At 44.9% G+C, this 19,919-nt stretch overlaps 1 protein-coding gene across 2 annotated transcripts in view; it reads left to right on the forward strand.

The window, feature by feature from the left end:
* Positions 1-19,919, forward strand: part of RCOR1 (REST corepressor 1) — a 161,257-nt gene that overhangs the window by 105,117 nt on the left and 36,221 nt on the right. For both annotated transcript variants that reach the window (XM_083438170.1, XM_083438171.1), the window contains exons 6-7: positions 2,009-2,127; positions 14,524-14,602. In XM_083438170.1, coding sequence (XP_083294296.1) covers positions 2,009-2,127; positions 14,524-14,602 — 198 coding nt within the window. The remainder of the gene's footprint in view (positions 1-2,008; positions 2,128-14,523; positions 14,603-19,919) is intronic.

The raw sequence follows: 19,919 nt of genomic DNA on the forward strand, positions 1-19,919 counted from the left end.
AAACATAAGGGTCAGACTGAGTCCAAACCAAAGGCCAGGTGGAACAGCTCTGTTTTGTAGGCCCTGCAGAAAGATGTCAAGTCCCGCAGGGCCCTAGTCTCTTGTAACAGAGCGTTCCACCAAGTTGGGGCCAGTACTGAAAAGGCCCTGGCCCTAGTTGATACCAATCTAACCACCTTGCGACTTGGGACCGCCAGAGTGTTGTCATTTGTGGACCTTAAGGTCCTCCGCGGGGCATACCAGGAGAGGTGGTCCCGTAGGTATGTGGGTCCTATTATGTTTCCAGGCCTGAGGTTCCCCATCCACGAACCTGCAACCAGGCTTTTCTGATCTCTTCTAACACCTCACTCTAAAAGCCAAGCAATAAACTATAAAAGCAGCCATCAGATCAGCAGCTGGGATGAAAGAGGCAACTAGGGTAGAAATTACACCAAGAAATCCGAAGTACAGTGGTATCTTGGGTTACAGACGTTTCAGGTTACAGACTCTGCTAACCCAGAAATAGTACTTCGGGTTAAGAACTTTGCTTCAGGATGAGAACAGAAATTGCGCAGCGGCAGCACAGCATCAGCAGGAGGCCCCATTAGCTAAAGTGGTGTCTCAGGTTAAGAACAGTTTCAGGTTAAGAACGGACCTCTGGAACGAATTAAGTTCTTAACCCAAGGTACCACTGTAAGTGAGTAAGGGTACTCTTTAGCTCATCTATAGTTTTTTTATTATTAATATTATTAATAATATTCTGCTTGGAGACGCCCAGAGTGGCTGGGGAAACCTAGCCAGATGGGTGGGGTATTAATAATAATAATAATAATTTAATTTTGGCTGGTGAAGAGAATATTACTTGCCTTGCCTCAGGATCTGAGGAACTTTGATCTCCCCAAAGCAAGACCACTTCCATACAATATGAGAACCAGTGGATGAAACTCAGCCATTATCAACAGGTTTTCAGAGGACATAAGGTGCTACGAGAGGAGGAAATGACACGCAAAATTGCCCCCCTTTCAGGTTGTAAGCACATTCTTTTTAAAAAGGAAGAAAAAGAAAAAATGCAATTGAGAGACAACTCTTTAATTGCAAATTGCTTTTTCTAAAGCTGGGCTTGTCTAGCAGTAAAAGCAGAACAACTGATAATGTAATTAGTGTTTAAGTGAAAATAAAGCAAGACCAACTCAGGTAGAAGTTGGTGGGAGGGGAAAAAACATGCAAACTTGAAAAGGAAGGTGTTGTGTTATGGAACGTGAGGCAAGTTATAAGGCCAGCCTCTCCACTGAAGGCCAAATAAAAGGAATCATTAAGAAGCAACCAACTGAAGCACCGTCAAGTTGTTGCCTTTCGGTGGCTGTGTTCACATATAATGCTAACCCATGGTTTGTTTTAACGATGGCTTGTTCAACAAACCACAAGCTTCTCATCACACCTGAGCACCTGAACCATGGGTTGCCTCTCCAAAGCTTGGCTGGCTTTGCACATTCAGACAAGCAATACCTGGGCTGAACAAACTGTGGCTTGGTGTTATGCTCAAACCAAGCCCATGTGTCCCTCTTTATTTTGTGATTTTAAGTTAGTCGTCCTCAACATGCATTTGGGGACCCACTTCTTAATTTTTGACACTTGTTTGAGTGGTAGCAGGGCTGCTATTTTGACCCGTTTTAGGTCGCTGTGCAAGCCAACCGTGGGTCAAAGGCCAGCAATACGTAAGTCATTGGCTGTGATAATGCACTCACTTTGCCTGTTGCGTTGTGTTCGGTTTCTGGAATGGCACCTGCATTTGGATTTCCCAGAAAACCCATGCACCAGCCTTTTGTGCGCTGCTGCCGGTTCAGGCAAGTGCTAGCTCATCCCCAAGCAATCCCAGAATCAGATTTTGCCCTGTCCAACACAACAGTTACCAACTTCTGCTCACAATGGGTCATGGCTGTGTTCCTCGGCAAACTTTGCTATCTGATTGGAAGCTGGTGCGTGAGTAACGCAGGGTGTCTCAATGCTCCCGATATTCTGTGTTCCGCAGCTTCCTGACAAATCGATAGCAAGCCTGGTGAAGTTCTACTATTCCTGGAAAAAGACGAGAACCAAAACGAGCGTCATGGATCGTCATGCTCGGAAGCAGAAAAGGGAGAGGGAAGAAAGGTAAGCTTGCCGATAGGATTTGAAGACATAGGATCTAGAAACAAGGGCCCTTCGAGGTGCATATTTCGCAGTTTTGTTTTGTGCAGAGTTATGCAGGCAGTTTGGAGTTCTTTGAACAGAAATACCTTTTAACACACACAATTTGGGAGTCAAATAATAATTTATTATTTATACCCCGCCCATCTGGCTGGGCTTCCCCAGCCACTCTGGACGACTTCCAACAAAATATTAAAATACAGTAATGCATCAAACATTAAAAACGTCCCTAAACAGGGCTGTATGGTGGGAATATTCAGTGTTGATGCTGTGTGAGCATCTCACACAAATGTAACAAACAGGCAGCCCTGTTTAGGGAAGTATTTAAGGACTGATGTTTTTATTCTGTTTTTAGATATGTTGTAAGCCGCCCAGAGTGGCATGGGAAACCCAGCCAGATGGGCAGTGTATAAATAACATTATTATTATTATTATTATTATTATTATTATTATTATTATTATTGCAGAGGTGACCAAAATGGCGGCTGCAACTTCCGTCATCCCCGTTCACTGTCCATGCTGGATCTGTTGGAGCAGGATTATGACATTGCATAGAAAGCACCATTTCTCCTTAAAGAATGAAAAAATTATTGTGGCCTAAGTTTTGTGGCTGCACCTGACACTGTAGCCTCTGTCCCTAAAAGCTCGTGTCATTATAAACCTGTTTGACTGTCAGGTGCCAAGATGCTCTCTGCTGTTTCTGCAGCTGCAGATCTGCAATGCTTCCTTTGGAAGTTATCACACAAACAAGGCTCTTGTTTCCCCCCCTGAAAAGAGCAGCATTTTGCAGTGTATTGCAAGTGATGTCCATGTCTGTGCTTTCCCATTTGTATCTGGCTGTATATATAAAACTAAAATTGACACAGTGAAAGGGGTGGAGCCTGGCATTTTAGGACTGGCTGTTTAGACAGCGCCTATCTGACCAAGTTGCAAGAATTATCAATCAGTTGCTGCTACATGAGATCAAATGCAGACCATTCCTGGAAAGTCCTAAATTACCCAAGGAACCTTTCTTTATAACTACCCCAGGATTCACGAGCCCAGTGGACACTGGGCATGTCTTATGGGGTGATGACATAGACAGTCCCTGCCAGGGTCTCTGCCTTATAGGAACATGCAGCTTCCCTGTTAATTCCTTGTTGTGAAATTGGATTTTCTGGTAAATGGGATCCTTGCTGTGGGCTTTTATTTCCACCTCTCCTCCCCCTGTCAGCCAGTCATGCATTCTGTTCCCGGGGGCAGGGTTGGTTTGCATTAAGGAGAAAAGTCATTTGTGTGTCACTGCTTATAAAGCTTAAGGCCATTAAAAACAACAACTCAGGTCCATTCGAACACAGCCAATCAGTTCTGAATAAGCCAACATATGAATGAACCTTCTGCCCATTCATGCAGCACCTTTCTGTCTCCGTCTGTCTCAATGAGATGTGTAACTAGCCATCGTTTCCTGTGTTCTCACAACCAGCAAGCTGGCTACCAGCTTCGCAGCAAGTATGTTGAGAGATGACCGTTCAGACGCAGATTGTTCCTTTCACACCTTCTATGTTTGCAAGGAAACATCGCATTAATAGTGCCGTTGTTAATTCCCCCCCTTTGTTTCCTTTTGCAGCTAAAAGGCTTGCATTCAACAGCATTATTATTATTATTATTATTATTATTATTATTATTAATTAGGTTTGTGTCTTTAATGGCAATCATCCACTTGGCTTATTCTGAGGACATGCAAGCAGAAAATTTGCAATGGAAATAGTCCCAAAAGGGGAAATAGCTTAATAATTCCACCCTGCCCCTGTTGGGTTTTGCTTTCTCTCCATCCTGCTTTTTCCTTGAGACCAGCACGTGTTCTTAATCTGATTTACAAGGTATTTTCCTCCATACCTTTGGACCCTGGGAAAACTCCACAAAGATGTGCCTGAGCCTAGATTTTGCATTAATTCAGTGCTCTTGCAGTGCAGGAATATTGATTCAAAATAGTCATGAGAGCCTGTTGCTATGGAGATGGTGATTCCGCTCTTACAATTTAGGAAAGGGACCAAGCTAGCATATGTATATTTTGTGTGAATATATATATATATATATATATATATATATATATATATATATATTTTTAAAAAAACCAGGAATAGATAAACTGCAGGTTTAAATTGTGCGTGGTTTCTTAATTGTGATCCACCTTGAGCTAAACTTGGAAAAGCTGGGTGCAACTGTATTAATTTCATCACTGAGATAAGCTTGTGAGCAAAAAGGGTTTTTGGCTTGATCTCTAGACAGCAAGCAGCACTGCAACTGGTGCCTCCCTCCCCCCCCCCTTTTTAAAGAAAAGCACCAATCCAATTTCAGTAAACAAGCCAGTATCTGAATGTATGTGACCAAAAAAAATATTGCAGCCTGCGGGTGCCTTGGTTGCAAACACTGAAGGGGAACATTTGCACAACGTGAGTGAATGCAGAATAGAAATGTCCCTGAGCCCTGGGTTGGTGCTTGCTTTCATCAACACCAATGACTTACAACTATTGCAACTAAACTGAAGGGAGCAGGCATGCATAGTAGACTTGCTTCGCATGATTTTCCAACATGCCTTACCCTTAACACTGGAACCAGAGCAAGCAAAATAGTAATCGGAATATTGCTAGGAACTTAAGAAGCTGGCTTATTTTGAGTCACGCCATTAGTCTATCTAGGTCTTTAACATAAAGACTTCACTCACCTGGTGTCTACACCCATGTCACTTAGGCGCAAGGCGAAGGTCTTCTTTTATTTTTCCAGGCTTTTAAGTGAACTTCCTGAATTTCATCTTTTTAAATGGTTGAGTAGGGCTACAGTTATTGTTCTCAATTGTTTGGGTGTGTGCATGTGTACGCTGTTTAGTGTGTGTGTGAGAGAGAGAGAGAGAGAGGGAGGGAGAGTGATTGTCTTTCTTGCACTGCATACTTCATATTTTTTTTACTGTGCTTGTATTGCTTGCTGGCCTGGGAATTCTTGAGAGTCAAAGGTATTGTTTTATCCAACAAATGCAAGGCGCAAAGGTGGATGCAGAAGCAAATACATGCATTCTTCCTCCGCCTTAAGCAGGTGCACTGGGAAATAAAAAGCCACCCAGGTAGCCCCCTTCACACATTACGTTTTATTTCGTTTGTTAGTTTGTACGTTGCCCTTTTGTATAAATATTCCCAGGGCTGCTGCGTTCAATAAAGCAGAACAATAAAAACACATGCAGCGAACGTAATTTTATCCACCACTTCAGTTTATTATCGCCAGCGACGATCTTTCCACAGTTAAGAGAGAGTAAAAAGGAAGGAGATAGATCTCGGTGGTCCAGCGTCTGCTTTGTAGGTCTCAAGTTCAGTCCGTGGCATCTCCCAAGTAGGGCTGGAAGAGACCTATGACTGAAGCCCTGGGGAGATGCTGTCAGTCGTTGTAGGACAGAGGCAGGCAATGTGGTGCTGCCCAGAGATCATAGAATCATAGAATCATAGAGTTGGAAGAGACCACAAGGGCCATCGAGTCCAACCCCCTGCCAAGCAGGAAACACCATCAGAGCACTCCTGAATATGGTTGTCAAGCCTCTGCTTAAAGACCTCCAAAGAAGGAGACTCCACCACACTCCTTGGCAGCAAATTCCACTGTCAAACAGCTCTTACTGACAGGAAGTTCTTCCTAATGTTTAGGTGGAATCTTCTTTCTTGTAGTTTGGATCCATTGCTCCGTGTCCGCTTCTCTGGAGCAGCAGAAAACAACCTTTCTCCCTCCTCTATGTGACATCCTTTTATATATTTGAACATGGCTATCATATCACCCCTTAACCGCCTCTTCTCCAGGCTAAACATGCCCAGCTCCCTTAGCCGTTCCTCATAAGGCATCGTTTCCAGGCCTTTGACCATTTTGGTTGCCCTCCTCTGGACACGTTCCAGTTTGTCAGTGTCCTTCTTGAACTGTGGTACCCAGAACTGGACACAGTACTCCAGGTGAGGTCTGACCAGAGCAGAATACAGTGGCACTATTACTTCCCTTGATCTAGATGCTATACTCCTATTGATGCAGCCCAGAATTGCATTGGCTTTTTTAGCTGCCGCGTCACACTGTTGGCTCATGTCAAGTTTGTGGTCAACCAAGAGATAGTTGGACTGACTCCCAAATTCCATCATCCCTCATGGCTAGTTGCAAGGGATGATGGGAAATGTAGTCCAGCAGCATCAGAAAGGCACCATGTTGTCTACTGATGTCATGGGCTGGTTGGTGGGAGGAGCCAGCTGTGGAACTCTCAAGGGAAGAAGGCTCAGAGCCCAGGGGTTGGTGGTGGGATGACAGTGAGTGGGTGGCGGGAGAAGACTGGGAGGAGGAGGTGTCGGAAGCTGAAGAAGTAACAGGGTTTAGCGAGTTGGGAAAGTCCATGGTAGAGAGAAGTCTAGCATCAGTCAGAAGCTGAAGCAGGGGAGGAGGAAGGATAAGTGGCAGGGATGAGTCTGACTGGTGAAGAGGAGGGAGTGTCTCCCTCTCCTGCTTCAACAAGCTCCCCTTCCCACTGGTCTCCCAGAACCAGAGGAGGCATGGAAAGGGTAGAGGAGAGGTGGACTTCATGGAGGCGCAGTCTCTGATTGCTTGGGGAAAGCCCTGGAGAGGAGGGGATTTGAGCAGTTGTGGAGAGGTGGGGACTCAGTCTCAGCAACTGTTTCACAGGGCAAGACCTTCTGGAGATGAGTAGTTGTGCTCATTAGGCCTGACACTCCTGCGCAGATCCTGTTTTGCTAATAAATAGTTAACACCAGCTTGCTTAGTGTGATTTACTGCTCCTGTCAACCACTGACTTAGATGGTAGACGGACTCAGTCGTGGGACTCTGAAAAAGCAGCTTCATAGAATGACTCCCATTTGGGGAAGGGGCTGTAGCTCTTCGGTCGAGCATCTATGTTGCATGCTGATGGTCCCAGGCTCAGTCCCTGACTTGCCCAGACCCCTGTCTGAAACCCTGCACACTTGCTGTCTGCACAGATTTGAAGTTAGGTTTGCCTAGCCAAACGGTAGAAACAGATTCATAAAGCGTGAGACTGAAACAGGGGAGGAGAGGTGTGTGTGTGTCGTTCTCTTCATTTAATTGTATACAACATATTAGAAAGTTTGTACAAGCGATGGTGTATAGCACATTACTTAAGGTTGCCTGAATCGGTGCCCCCTCAACGATTCCTGCGTTGGGTTATTAAAATTATTTTTGCCTCGATTTGTGAAAACCACAGAGTCAGAAAATAATAACAGAAGTGTTCCGCAGTAAACAGGTGCAAAGTCCGGGCTCCGTGGAAGGAATTCTAAAACGGTTTGGGAAAGAAAACAGCAATGTATGTCATATGGGCTTCTGCAATAGCTTTTTTTAATTTCATGGGTTGTTGGAAAGGTGTGCCAGTTTCATTGGATCTGAAGCCTACGCATATATTAAAAGTGGAGCCAATAAGTTCTTCGCTGTTGTCTGTCCTTCCTACATGGCACAAGCCTCTTCAGCAGCATCCTGTACAGCAATGCTAAGTCACAGGTGAGCATCACTGTGAATGGTGGTCCAGCGTCTGATTGGAATTATTTGATGGAATCCCATCAAAACCTGATAGGTTAGATCAGTGATCCATCGTGCTCAGGACTGATGTTGCCCTTCGTCAGTGGTCCCCAAAATTGTTGCCTCCGTGGACCACTTGAAAATTGTTGAGGGTCTTGGCAGACCTCGGAATGGCTTTTCATGCCCATTGCAGCAATTGTAATGTGCTCTGCAAGGTGCTGTGTGGTTTTAATTGTAATTTCATTGCTGCTTTTACCGTTTATATTTTACCGTATTACGTGGAGTGCAGATTGTAACACAATAAAATAACAATAAAAGAAGCAATGCAGACACAAATTAAAAATCAATATCACTGTTTTAATGCAATGGAAGTGCCATCTCCTGTAGTCAGCCACAAATCCACAGGCGCACTGTGGACAACCTGAGCAAAATCTGCAGACTCACTGGTGGTCCATAGGCCACATTTTTGAGAAACCCCTGCCCTCTGGCCCCCACCCCTGGGAGGTTCACAAGTGTAGCCAACCCTTCCAGTTCAACCTGGAAATTGAGGTGTATTCTGGAGACAAAAACTGCAGTTCTGGTTAACAGCTTGTTGCTAGACATGTCCTCCTTTCCTTTTATGTTCCCTTGCTTGTGTCCCTTTCCCACATGGTGTTGTCTTTTTTTCTTTTTCTTTTTTTAAGATAGCAAGCCTGCAGGCCGGGTTTGTTTATTTCAAAATAATTAACTGTGCAGTGCCTAGCAGTTGAGGCACTTTATAAACAGTGCATATTAATCTCTCTCTTTCAAAGTAATTGCTATGATATAGCTTGCATATTAAAGCAGCAGTTAGACCCATGGGAAGATGCTCTGTGCTGGGTTGGGGCTATTCATCCAAGAAGCCCAGGGAGATGTCCTTCCAGATGTTCTCGGACTCCAGCTTCCAACAACATGTGGAGGACTACGGATTCCCTATGCCTGATCTAACCCAGTATTGTCTAGCCCAGGCTTCCTCAACCTCGGCCCTCCAGATGTTTTGAGACTACAATTCCCATCATCCCTGACCACTGGTCCTGCTAGCTAGGGATCATGGGAGTTGTAGGCCAAAAACATCTGGAGGGCCGAGGTTGAGGAAGCCTGGGCTAGCCTGACTCAAGGATTTCAAGCAGGATCTTTCCCATCACGTGCTTCCTGGTCTTTTTAACTGAGGATGCCAGGGATGGACGCCAGGTCCATCCTGCATGTAAAGCATGAACTCTGCCTCTGAGTTGAGGTGCCTTTCTCCTTGTTCTCAAAGATAACACTTATAGATGCTTCTACAGCTCTGGGTACCTACACAAACCAATCTAGGCAGCTATTCCCAGGTCTGCACTCTTATGAAGCAGTTGCAGCAGCAGGGGACCCATTCCCCTCCACTAGCTTGTGTACCATCCCTCGACGGGCTGCACGCATGCAGCCGGAGACTGAGCCTGCGTGGAAGCCGCCTCTGCTCCTCCCTTTTCACTCCGCTCCTGGTTCTGGGAGACAGCGGTGCAGGAGAGGGTGGGGAAGCACTTGGCCCTTCAGTTGCTGGACCTGCCTCTTCCTCCGCTTCTTCCAACCCATCCTGAGCTCCACCCTCCAGCTCGGAGGCTTCCTCTGCCTCCGACTCTTGCCTCCTGGCCGGTGCAGTTCCCCACAAATCGCTGGCCTCCGACTCCAGCCCACCTTCCCCTGGGACACATCTGGTGGCATTCTGCCAGTCCCTGCCATTGCCTCTTCCCTTTGCTCAGTAGGTGATCCATGAGCCAGATTGGGGCTTCTTCTTCCCTCCAACTAGCCCTCTGAGCCTTTGCTCCATCTCTTTCTTGCTGAGCTCCAGAAGGGGAAAGAGTTTAATCCCTGACAACTCGAGGTTCAAGCAGAAGGTTTGATTCCTGGCACCTCCAGGTAGGGATGGGAAGAAATTGTGGTGGGCCACTACTGGTCAGCCTAAATAGTACTGAGATAGGTGGAACCTGACTGGGTACCCTGTGTCCATATGCCATTGTCCTTGCAGTGGCTGCTTTCTCTAGTTCTTGTGGCTGCATTTCTTTGATTATGCACGTGAGACAGCAGTTGTCCTTAGTCTTGGTACAAATTAGTCTTTCTCAGTGGAGGACCTACATTTCAGGGTCTCTGAAGTTTGAGCCCATCACAACCAGCAACAAAGCCTGGGTAACCACTGTTGTCTTCTTCAATGGGGTTGTTCTACGACAGGTCACCACATTAAAAAAATAAAATAATTACTACTACATATCAGATTTTGATTAGAATTGCTGTGCTGGATCATCTCGTATTACATGAAGCACGTTTTGCAAAATACTCTTTTTTTTTTTTTTGGTTTTTCTAACAACATGCATGTACAGTTTCAGACGAAAATGTCATTTTCTAGAGACAATATGCCTAAAGAATTAAAGCGCTCTTTAGCAAAACAGCCAGTTTACCGTGACACTCCACCTTTACAGCATCTGTGCCACTGACTCTCAGACTTTGGGACTGTTTTAATATATACAACAAAAAAACTAATCTACTAGACCCATTTTTTAAAGCAATATGGGCTAAAGTCACTTCTGGGGCCCCCCCGGGATTAGGAGCTTGGAAGCTTAAGCTTAATTAGTTTCATAGTAGATCTGCGCCTGGGCTTACTTCCCCCATAGCTGAACTGAACAAACTTTCATTTTAAGTATTATTTCCTTGTATATTTTATATTGTTTTATATAAACTGCTTAGAGGTTTCTGTTGATTAAGCAGCATGTAAGTGAATATAAACAAACAAACAAAAAATCCACTAAGTCTGCAGGCCCCGTTTGACAGCTTATCACTGACAGTAATAAAAATAATAAAAATAATAATTAATAGTAATAATAATAATTTTATTATTTTTATCCCACCCAGTGTGGGGTACTTTCATAGGGTGATAAGGCCCATTGAAATCAATGGATACAAGTTCATTGATTTCAGTGGGTCTACTCTTGAGTATGGCTAATGTTAACTATCGCACATATATCCCAGAATATAAAATATTTGCCTTCATGGCTGGTATTGTAGATAGTGGTGACAGATGACTTTGAAATACTTTGCTAATATATTTTTGTTTTATTAACTGGGGTTTATTTAAAGTCATTATTAGGCACCTTGATACTTCAGTGTGGGATTGGTTAAGATCTAAAGGAATCTCTTAGGGCTGTGAGTGCTTGCAAGATCTTACATTCGTTTTCCCACCTGGCCTGGGAGGGCAGGGCCCGGACTGACTCCAGCTACAAAAGCTGAAGCTGCTGGACAGACCCTTGGGCCGCAGTATTGTTTAAGGTGTTTTGTTGCAGAGGTGTGTGTTGCTGTTAATTTTATGTACAGTCATACCTTGGGTTACAGATGCTTCAGGTTGCGTTTTTTTGGGGGTTACGGACCGCTGAAACCCGGAAGAACCAGAACAGGTTACTTCTGGGTTTCGGCAGTCACGCATGCGCAGAAGCGCCGAATTGCAACCTGCGCAGGCGCGCCGCTGTGGGTTGCAAACGCTGCGGGTTGCGAATGTGCATCCCGCACGAATCATGTTCGCAACCCCAGCGTCCACTGTATCTTTATTTTGGATCTTAGGATTTGTGTGGAAATTGTTTGATTTGGCTGTGTACCTTTTATGTTTTGCTTATTGCTTAGGACTACTTCTGTTATGTTTGTAGCCATGTAATTTTTCACATGTTGCAAGTCACCTTGAGCATGGCTTGAACTTTAGAAAGGCGGCATACAAATAAAATGATTGATTGGTTTTCCCCAACGCCCTTATTCTGCCTGTCCCATGACAATCAATAGTGTTCCAGTTTGATGTCCGTTGTTTATTCTTTTGTTATTGACAAGAATGCGTTTTCACTCAGCCAGGAATTAAAACAAACACATACACAGATTGCAGAGCATATGCTGTTTTGTGCCTGGCAGGGGAAAATCTGTCACCTGTGGTTCCTTCCTTCCTTTGTTAAAAAAAAGAAAAGAAAGATACCGTATGATTTAGCAAACAAGAAAATCTGTGTGCAGCCCCGTTTGGGCTGCAACCCTATATTCACTTACCTGGGAGTAAGGCCCATTGAACTCAGTGGGAATTGCTTCTGGAAAAGGCCATTTCCGTACTGGGAATAATCAGGAAAAGAATTGAAAATAAAACTGCCGGTATCATAATAAAAGGTAAAGGTACCCCTGCCCATACAGGCCAGTCTTGACAGACTCTAGGGTTGTGCGCCCATCTCACTTAAGAGGCCAGGGGCCAGTGCTGTCTGAAGACACTTCCGGATCACATGGCCAGTGTGACATCGCTGCTCTGGGGAGCCGGAGCCGCACACGGAAACGCCGTTTACCTTCCCGCTAGTAAGCGGTCCCTATTTATCTACTTGCACCCAGGGGTGCTTTCGAACTGCTAGGTTGGCAGGCGCTGGGACCGAACAGCGGGAGCGCACCCCGCCGCGGGGATTCGAACCGCCGACCTTTCGATCGGCAAGCCCTAGGCACTGAGCCTTTTACCCACAGCGCCACCCGCGTCCCTCCGGTATCATAATGCTGTTGTACAAATCTATGGTGCAACTGGAGTATTGTGTACAGGTCCGGTCTCCTAGCCTGGAAAAGGATATTGCAGAGTTGGAAAAGCTTTGGAAAAGGGCTACCAAAATGATCAGGGAAATGGAAGAAGAGAAGAGTTTGAATTTGAGCAACTCCCTCACAAAGAAAAGTTGCAGCATTTCAGACTTTTTAGTTTAGAGGACAAGGCAGGAAACATGATAGAAGTTTGTAAAATAATGCACGGCATGGTTAAAGGTAAAGGACCCCTGGATGGTTAGAGTCCAGTCAAAGGCGACTCTGGGGTTGCGGCGCTCATCTCGCTTTCAGGCCGAGGGAGCCAGCATTTGTCCACAGATTTCCGGGTCATGTGGCCAGCATGACTAAGCCGCTTCTGGCGCAACGGAACACCATGACGGAAGCCAGAGCGCACGGAAACGCCGTTTACCTTCCCGCCAGAGCGGTACCTATTTATTTAAAGCTTTTGACCTTTAAAGCCCTTCACAGCCTAGGACCCTCGTACCTACGGGACCGCCTCTCCCGGTATGCCCCACGGAGAGCCTCAAGGTCCATAAATAGCAGCATCCTAGTGGTCCCGGGCCCTAAGGAAGTTAGATTGGCTTCAACCAGAGCCAGGGCCTTTTCAACACTGGCTCCGGCCTGGTGGAACACTCTGTCTCATGAGACCAGGGCCCTGCAGGATCTGATTTATTTCCACAGGGCCTGTAAGACAGAGTTGTTCTGCCTGACCTTTTTTCCTTTCTCCTTCTGTGATGGAACTCTTATTTGGGGACTTCCCTGGCTTTTTTCTGGCCCACGTAGGACCAGTCTGGATAGTTGGCCTTGGTGAAGATTTGACATTTTGATCCCACAAAAGTTTTTGATTTGAGTTTCTACTCAAATGAGGCTGCATCTTAATTGTATTTTAATCAATTGTTTTTATATCTGGTGTTAGCCGCCCTGAGCCCAGTCTTGGCTGGGGAGGGCGGGGTATAAATAAAATTATTATTTTTATTTGTTGTTGTTGTTATCTCCTTGCACTGGTGTGCTTTTGAACTGCTAGGATGGCAGGAGCTGGGACAGAACAACGGGAGCTCACTCCATCGCTTGGATTCGAACCGCCGACCTTCTGATCGGCAAGCCCTAGAGGCTCAGTGGTTTAGACCACAGCACATGGCATGGAGAAAGTGGATAGAGAAAGGTTTCTCTCGCTGTCTCATAACACTGGAACTCACCGGCATCTGATGGCTAGGCTCTGCTCCCACAGTTGAAGGAAGCAATGCTTCTGAATGCCAGTTGCTGGAAACCGCAGGAGGGGAGACTGTTGCTCCTGTGTATTATGTCCTCCTTCGTTTCCCACAGGCATCGGGTTGGCCACTGTGAGAATAGGATGCTGGACTACATGGGCCAGTGGCTTGATCCAGCAGGCTGTTTTCATGTTCTCGTGCATAGGATCCTCCGCCAGTTGGTTTGCTCTATCTGGGCTTGGGCTAAAATGAGGTTGTCACCAACACTGCACACACAGAGTTCCATGGGATCTTCCCCTTCTTATCCTCTCCCATGTGCTCTTAGACTTTGCCTGGAGTGTGTGTCAACCTTCTTGGGTTGATTTTGCAGAGGGCTGATGGGGGAGAGGTGGGAAAGATTCTGTTGTTCAAGCAGAAGTGTGCTGCACTATTGGAGCAGCAATGATGGATATGACCCATGAATTTAAAAAAACAAAAACAAACGCAAAGGGTTCAGGGCTATTTTTTATGTATTTATTGCTCCCCTTCCAAAAAGACATAATATGAAACTGCCATGGCAGCTTACAAAGCAAATAATCCCAAACCATAATATATAATGATTTAAAGCAAATAAAAGGAAACAGCTTAAAAGCAGCTACTTGCTTCTAAGGTTTGGAAACTTGGTGTCAGGTATAAGTAATCGCGAGTGCTGTAGACCTTTCAGTGAAGTGGCTTTTGTTATAGCTCTTCTAAGATGTAATGGATTGGTGGCTCGCACGCAAAAAAAGCCTGTGTTTGCTTCAGTAGTTCTTGTGAGATGGTCTCTTAAAATATAAGAATGACCTGTCTCTCTAAATACAGGTCACATTAATACTTATTTAGGTGATTGTTTCCTTAGTTTGAGCATCTCCCCTGGATGTTCCTTATAAGATTCTTGCATTCTCTTTTTGATTATATTTTGTTGTATTAGAACCTGCACACCGTCTTTTCTTTAAAGTGATCTGTCTGGTGTTTACTGAAAAATAATGTGGCATTTTCTTCCTCTTTTGTTTTCTAGCGAGGATGAAATAGAAGAAGCAAATGGAACCAACCCTATCGATATCGAGGTTGAACAAAACAAGGAGAACAAAAAAGAGGTATTTTCCCTAATAATGCTTTAGTACATTTAAGGTAGGGAGGGGGAAATATCCTGTGGAATTGCGTAAAACAATCCTAAGTAGTTTGTGCTTTCTTCATCTAGGTGTTGTTGTTTTTTTAAAGTAAGGATTCAGTTCTAACTGCCTTAGCTTATGTGGGAGGTAATATGAAAACATAGGTTAGTTACAAGTCTGTTCTAGAAATTTGTGCCTCTGATTCTTTTAGCCTCAACTGTTTGCTTGCTGTTGGGGTCATTTTTTATTAACTTGGCTCACCTCTCTATCCTAAGTCACCTTTGGCCCTTCACATCTTGCTGAACTGCAACTCCCAGCATCCTTGGCTGTTGGTCATGTTTGCTGTGGCTGATGGTATTTGTAATTCAGGAACGTCTGGGAGTTTCACAGCTTCTCCTCCCGCCCCCCGACCAAGAAAAGCCCTATATTTTATCTGTTCTTAATCTTCCAATATTCAGCTTCACTAGGATGTCCATGACTGCTAGTGTGATGAGAGAGGTGAAGAAAACCTTCCCCAGTGTTTTTTTCCATTAAAAAACCCAACATTTAGGAGTACTCTCATTTTGACTCAAGAAAATCACCATTTTATAGTTCAAATTGGGGAAAATAAATACAGTAAATGGACAAAAGTACAAAGAACATTCATTACCTCATATCACACAGCTGACAGCTCACAGTAACTTCCACATTGGCACGAGGGTGTGCGCACTAACATCTTCCTACTCATATTGAAATACTGCCCCTCAGTGAGGCCAAACTTTCATCAGAAAAACACCACACATCCTCATTCCACACTGCTTCACACATTAAACGCTCTCTTCTGTCGGAAATTCAGGAGACACCGGGAAAGGAAATGAGGCCTCCATCGGGGGTGGTAACAGTGAAACTGACCAATCACCATGCTAGATTCCAACTCCTACTTCACACATTAAACGCTTGCTTCTGTCTGAGACTCAGGAGACACCGTGATAGCAAATGAGGCCGCCATCGGGGGTAGCAACGAACTGACGATTCACCGTGCTAGAGAAGACACAAAACATTTAATTTTTTTTGTTTCTTCTCCCGTTAGATTCATAAAATGTTTAGGGGTATGCGTCCCCCCAGAAAACAAGCACTGGTCTTCCCCCATGCCATGCATACTATCTGTGTTGTCATGTGCGTAATCAAGGACATGTAGCAGCTAGAACTGCAATCTGAAACTTGAGCCCAAACCATGTTAGAACATCTGTATCCAGCACAACTTTCTTTGAGTGTTCAGGATTCTAGCTTGCAAGTTGGGAGATTCATGGGAAGGAAAGCTTTCCTCAGTGAATCGGGCTGGTCCATCTCGGTTTATCCAGCTAAGTGCAGCCTACCGGCCACTGGACTCCCTCGTTCTCTCTCCTCGCCACCAGGCAGACACACATCAAAAACAGGAAGATTCTCACGCCCCTTGTGGACCTCCTTTTTATGGTTGGTGGGCTATAAATGTTTGATAGACCACCTAGGTGCACGGCTTTGCCACATATATAGCTGTCTTGTCAGGGAGTGTTGGTGATGCTAAATTTTAAGAAGCTCTTTGAGCTTCTGAACCTCTTTATCACTGCTTATCGCCGGAATTTGTCACACTTGGAACGTTGTACTTTTGTACCTTATGCTCATACAATCTATTAAGTCACTTTTGTGGTTAATCAGACTCAGGATTATATAGAATAAGCAATTACGTTAAAGCTGCAAAAGAATAGACAGCAGTGCGATGGGCAGGCGTCCAGTTCACCCTTTCGCCGAGCTGCATTAAATAGAAAATTTTAAAACATCTGAGTGAATAACAATGTTTTGATACCAAAATTCCCTGGAGGAGTTTGGAAGAGGGGAGATTATATATTCCTTCTCTTTAAATTGTAGCACGGCAGCCTAAGACAGCTGTTTTTTAAAAAATGCTTCCTTGGCCCAGTAAAACATCACTGCTCTTGGCAACCGGATGGCACAAAACGATCATCTTATTTGCTCGAACTGGAGCAGGGCTGGATGCAAATCGTGACACATCCCTTGACGTCTTGGGGGCAAACATCATTCTACAAACTCCAAGACTGCCACACCGTACGTGGCTGCTATCTTGATTAGTGCCAAAGGCACCTGTCAACAATACATTCAGCATTGAAGATGATGGGAATTAAATCATCAGCTGGAAGCCCATAGCTAAATTGTACGTTAGGAGTGCGTGTGGCAAACTAATCTACTGTTCAGAGGAAGCTCTGCAACTGGGAACTTGGCACCATTGCTTTAATCTGGATGCCATCTTTACTGTGTTCTTTCATTCAGCACCTTCTCACCCTGTTTTCAAACTTCATCTGCTTGTCATGAGGACCAGAGACATCTGTAAATTGGGGTTGCATTGGAGCAGGCAGTGGTCGGTGTCCACCACTGATGTTCTTGCTTTTATCTCAACCTCATAATGGCTTTGAGAGGCCAGCGTGATTACTAAATTGCTAAGACTAGTGTCTGTAAAGATGAATATCCGAGGCAATCCTTTGCCCACCCACGGTTGTACTGGTTGCATTTGAACTGTTTTTCTGGCACCATGAACAAAATTTGCTGACCTTATCTAATAGTTGCTCCATGCAGAGTTTTGTCTTGGTGCATGGTCACAACACGTGGGCCGTTGGATTCCTCCATGGTGCAATTGATAAGAATTACCCCATGGTGGAAGTAACCAACCAGACAAATCCACTGTCAAGGAAACAATCCTCAGCCTTCTACTACTAGAGGTCTCCCCGCTTAAAGAACAGTTCCTTAGTTGTAGTAGGGCAGATTAAACACTTCTTCACTGTGGAGACAGTAACAGCACGGATGACACTTAATCTGTGTTGCATACAACGATGTACTTCCTGCAATCTGGTGCAGCTGCTGATAGATTATCCAATTTCCGCCATATTGTTTGTTCGTTTTGATTTATTTTTTAAAAACCAATCTTCCACCCAATTGGCAGTCCAGAGCAGCACGCAGTATAATTAAAACCCATCAACACAAACTGATTCACGACACCATTAATGTCTTAAAAACTCAACCTTCCACAACTACAGTTGAACACGCATGAAGATTAGGTCCCTGGGTAACTAGGTTCCCCAAAGGCTAGTTGAATAAATAAGCCTTTGGCTGGCACCTGAAGCCCAGCAATGAAAGGAACTGTTGTGCTTCCCCAAGGAGGGCGTTCTAAAGTCTGAGGGCCACCACTGAGAAGGCCACTTGAGCACCACCACAAGCAGAGCGCCTTGCAGTGGTTGCAACCCACGCTAGGCACACTGTTCTGTTAGGGGTGTGGGGGCTTGCAAGGGACATAACCATGTGAGCCATTATATCTGTGTGAGTGAAAGCTTGCACACATTACTGGGAGCAGCACGCAAGCAGCCAAAGGACAAAGGCGGCAACCACATTTTTGTGCATAACGTGCATTGCTGTGAGTCATGAAGCAATGTGCCAGTGTGGCATAATGCAGGGATGAGGAAGCTTCTTCTTGTCGGGTGGGGTGAGGAAGCTCATCTCAGCAGGAGGGGGAGCCATCCTGGCTTCCTCCCCAGCTGGACTCATCTCTGCCTCTTGGCCCCACTCCTTTCCAGCCTCTGCTTCTGCCTCCAAGTCCGGACTGCTCTCTGCCACAGACTCTCCCAGCTCACTAAATCCTGTTGCCTCTTCAGCTTACAACACCTCCTCCTCCCCAGTCTTCTCCTTCAGACCACTCATCGTCATCCCACCACGAATCCTCAGGCTCTCGGGCTTTTTCCCTTTGAGGTTCCCCAGCCGATGCTTCCCACCACTCCTCTGCGTCCATGGCACATGGTTGGGAAAGACTCTGAGACATCGGGGAGCTGTATCTGATCTATGTCAGCAGTACTAAGCTAGACAAATAAATGACCTAACTTCTTTTGCCAGACTGGGCCTGGGGTTAGACCCAGGCTTAAATCCCCACTTTGTCGTGCAACTCGTTGGGTGACCTTGAATCAATTAATACTTCTCAGTATAACAGACCTCTGCTCAGGTGTGTTGTGAAGAGGAAAGTGGGTTGGGAGAACCGTTTTCACTTCCTGGAGCTCCTTGGAGGAAACGTAGACTATAAATATAATGTAATGCATAAATCAGCAGACCGTTGCATGGACTGTCTTTCAAATGCTGAATTCTGGAAGCACGTATGTTTCCTGTGCCCTTGTGTTCCTTTTTGACAGAACCCCTTTCATAATTTTTGCAATTATTGTTTTTTTTAATTCTTAAGTGACAGATGGATGAATTTATCCAATAACACCTAATGAAGTGCTGCTGGAGGGAGCTCCCACTTTGGGAGTTTACGGTGACATTGAGTGATAATTAAGCACAAATTTAATGCAGTTTAAATTCTGTTAAAATTGCCTGCCTGCCAAATCCCCAATCCAGGAAGCTTGAGGTGTGTATTGTGTTTCTGAGGTGATGAGCAGCTCTTTGATGTTAATACCGCAAGTGCCGTCACAGGTCTTTGAACAAGCTCTTTCCACCCTACCCCTTCACAATATTAGCATTCGTAATCCAAATCTTTCAGACCAGGGTCAGGAACAACCTGACCCCAAAGCAGAGGTCCAGAAGACATAAACAAATTATGGGATAACCAGCCTCATATAACCAACATGCTTAAGTCTAATGAACGTATGAAGGGGTTAAAACCATAGAGTAAGCTGTCCAGCAGGCTTAGCTCTCTTTGGAAGAGACTAGGTAATCAAGGCATTGTTCTTCCCCGGTCTATCTGAGAAGCTCAGTGTATGAAGAGGCTAAGCTGGCTAAACTTAGCTGCATGGCTCTAACATGCCTCTCTTTAGTTCCTGTACCAATAATTTAGGAACTTTTACCACTGTAACTAACCAAGTTTTGCTGCCCATGCAATTTTTCTGAATGTTGTATGAATCTGACCTTTGGAGAGTTTGTAAGTAAATCATTTTAAACTTACCAAAGGTGCGGTCTTTTTTCTATACTGGGGAAGGGGCAAATTTTAGATCTCATAAGGGCATATTTTAAAGGTCTGACAGCCTATATTTTCTGTGCTTTACTTTTCTGCATGTTTTGTTATCTTAAATCTTTGCTGGGGTTCTCTCACCAAAGACAACTTGTCCCAAACTTGGATTTTGGCATCCAGGGAATTCTCCTTTCTAAAAATGCCTATTTTTTCCCTTGAACCAACATTTGAAAGCACGCAGATTTCACTTGCCAATCTGACCTTGTAGGACTTTTTCTCTCCTGAAACCCTGGTCAGTGCAGGCAATGCTGGGCTCAATGAACCAATGGTGTGACTTATGTAAAAGCA

The sequence above is a fragment of the Podarcis tiliguerta genome (assembly GCF_965153285.1).
Source record: "Podarcis tiliguerta genome assembly, chromosome: 1".
Lineage (NCBI taxonomy): Eukaryota > Metazoa > Chordata > Lepidosauria > Squamata > Lacertidae > Podarcis > Podarcis tiliguerta.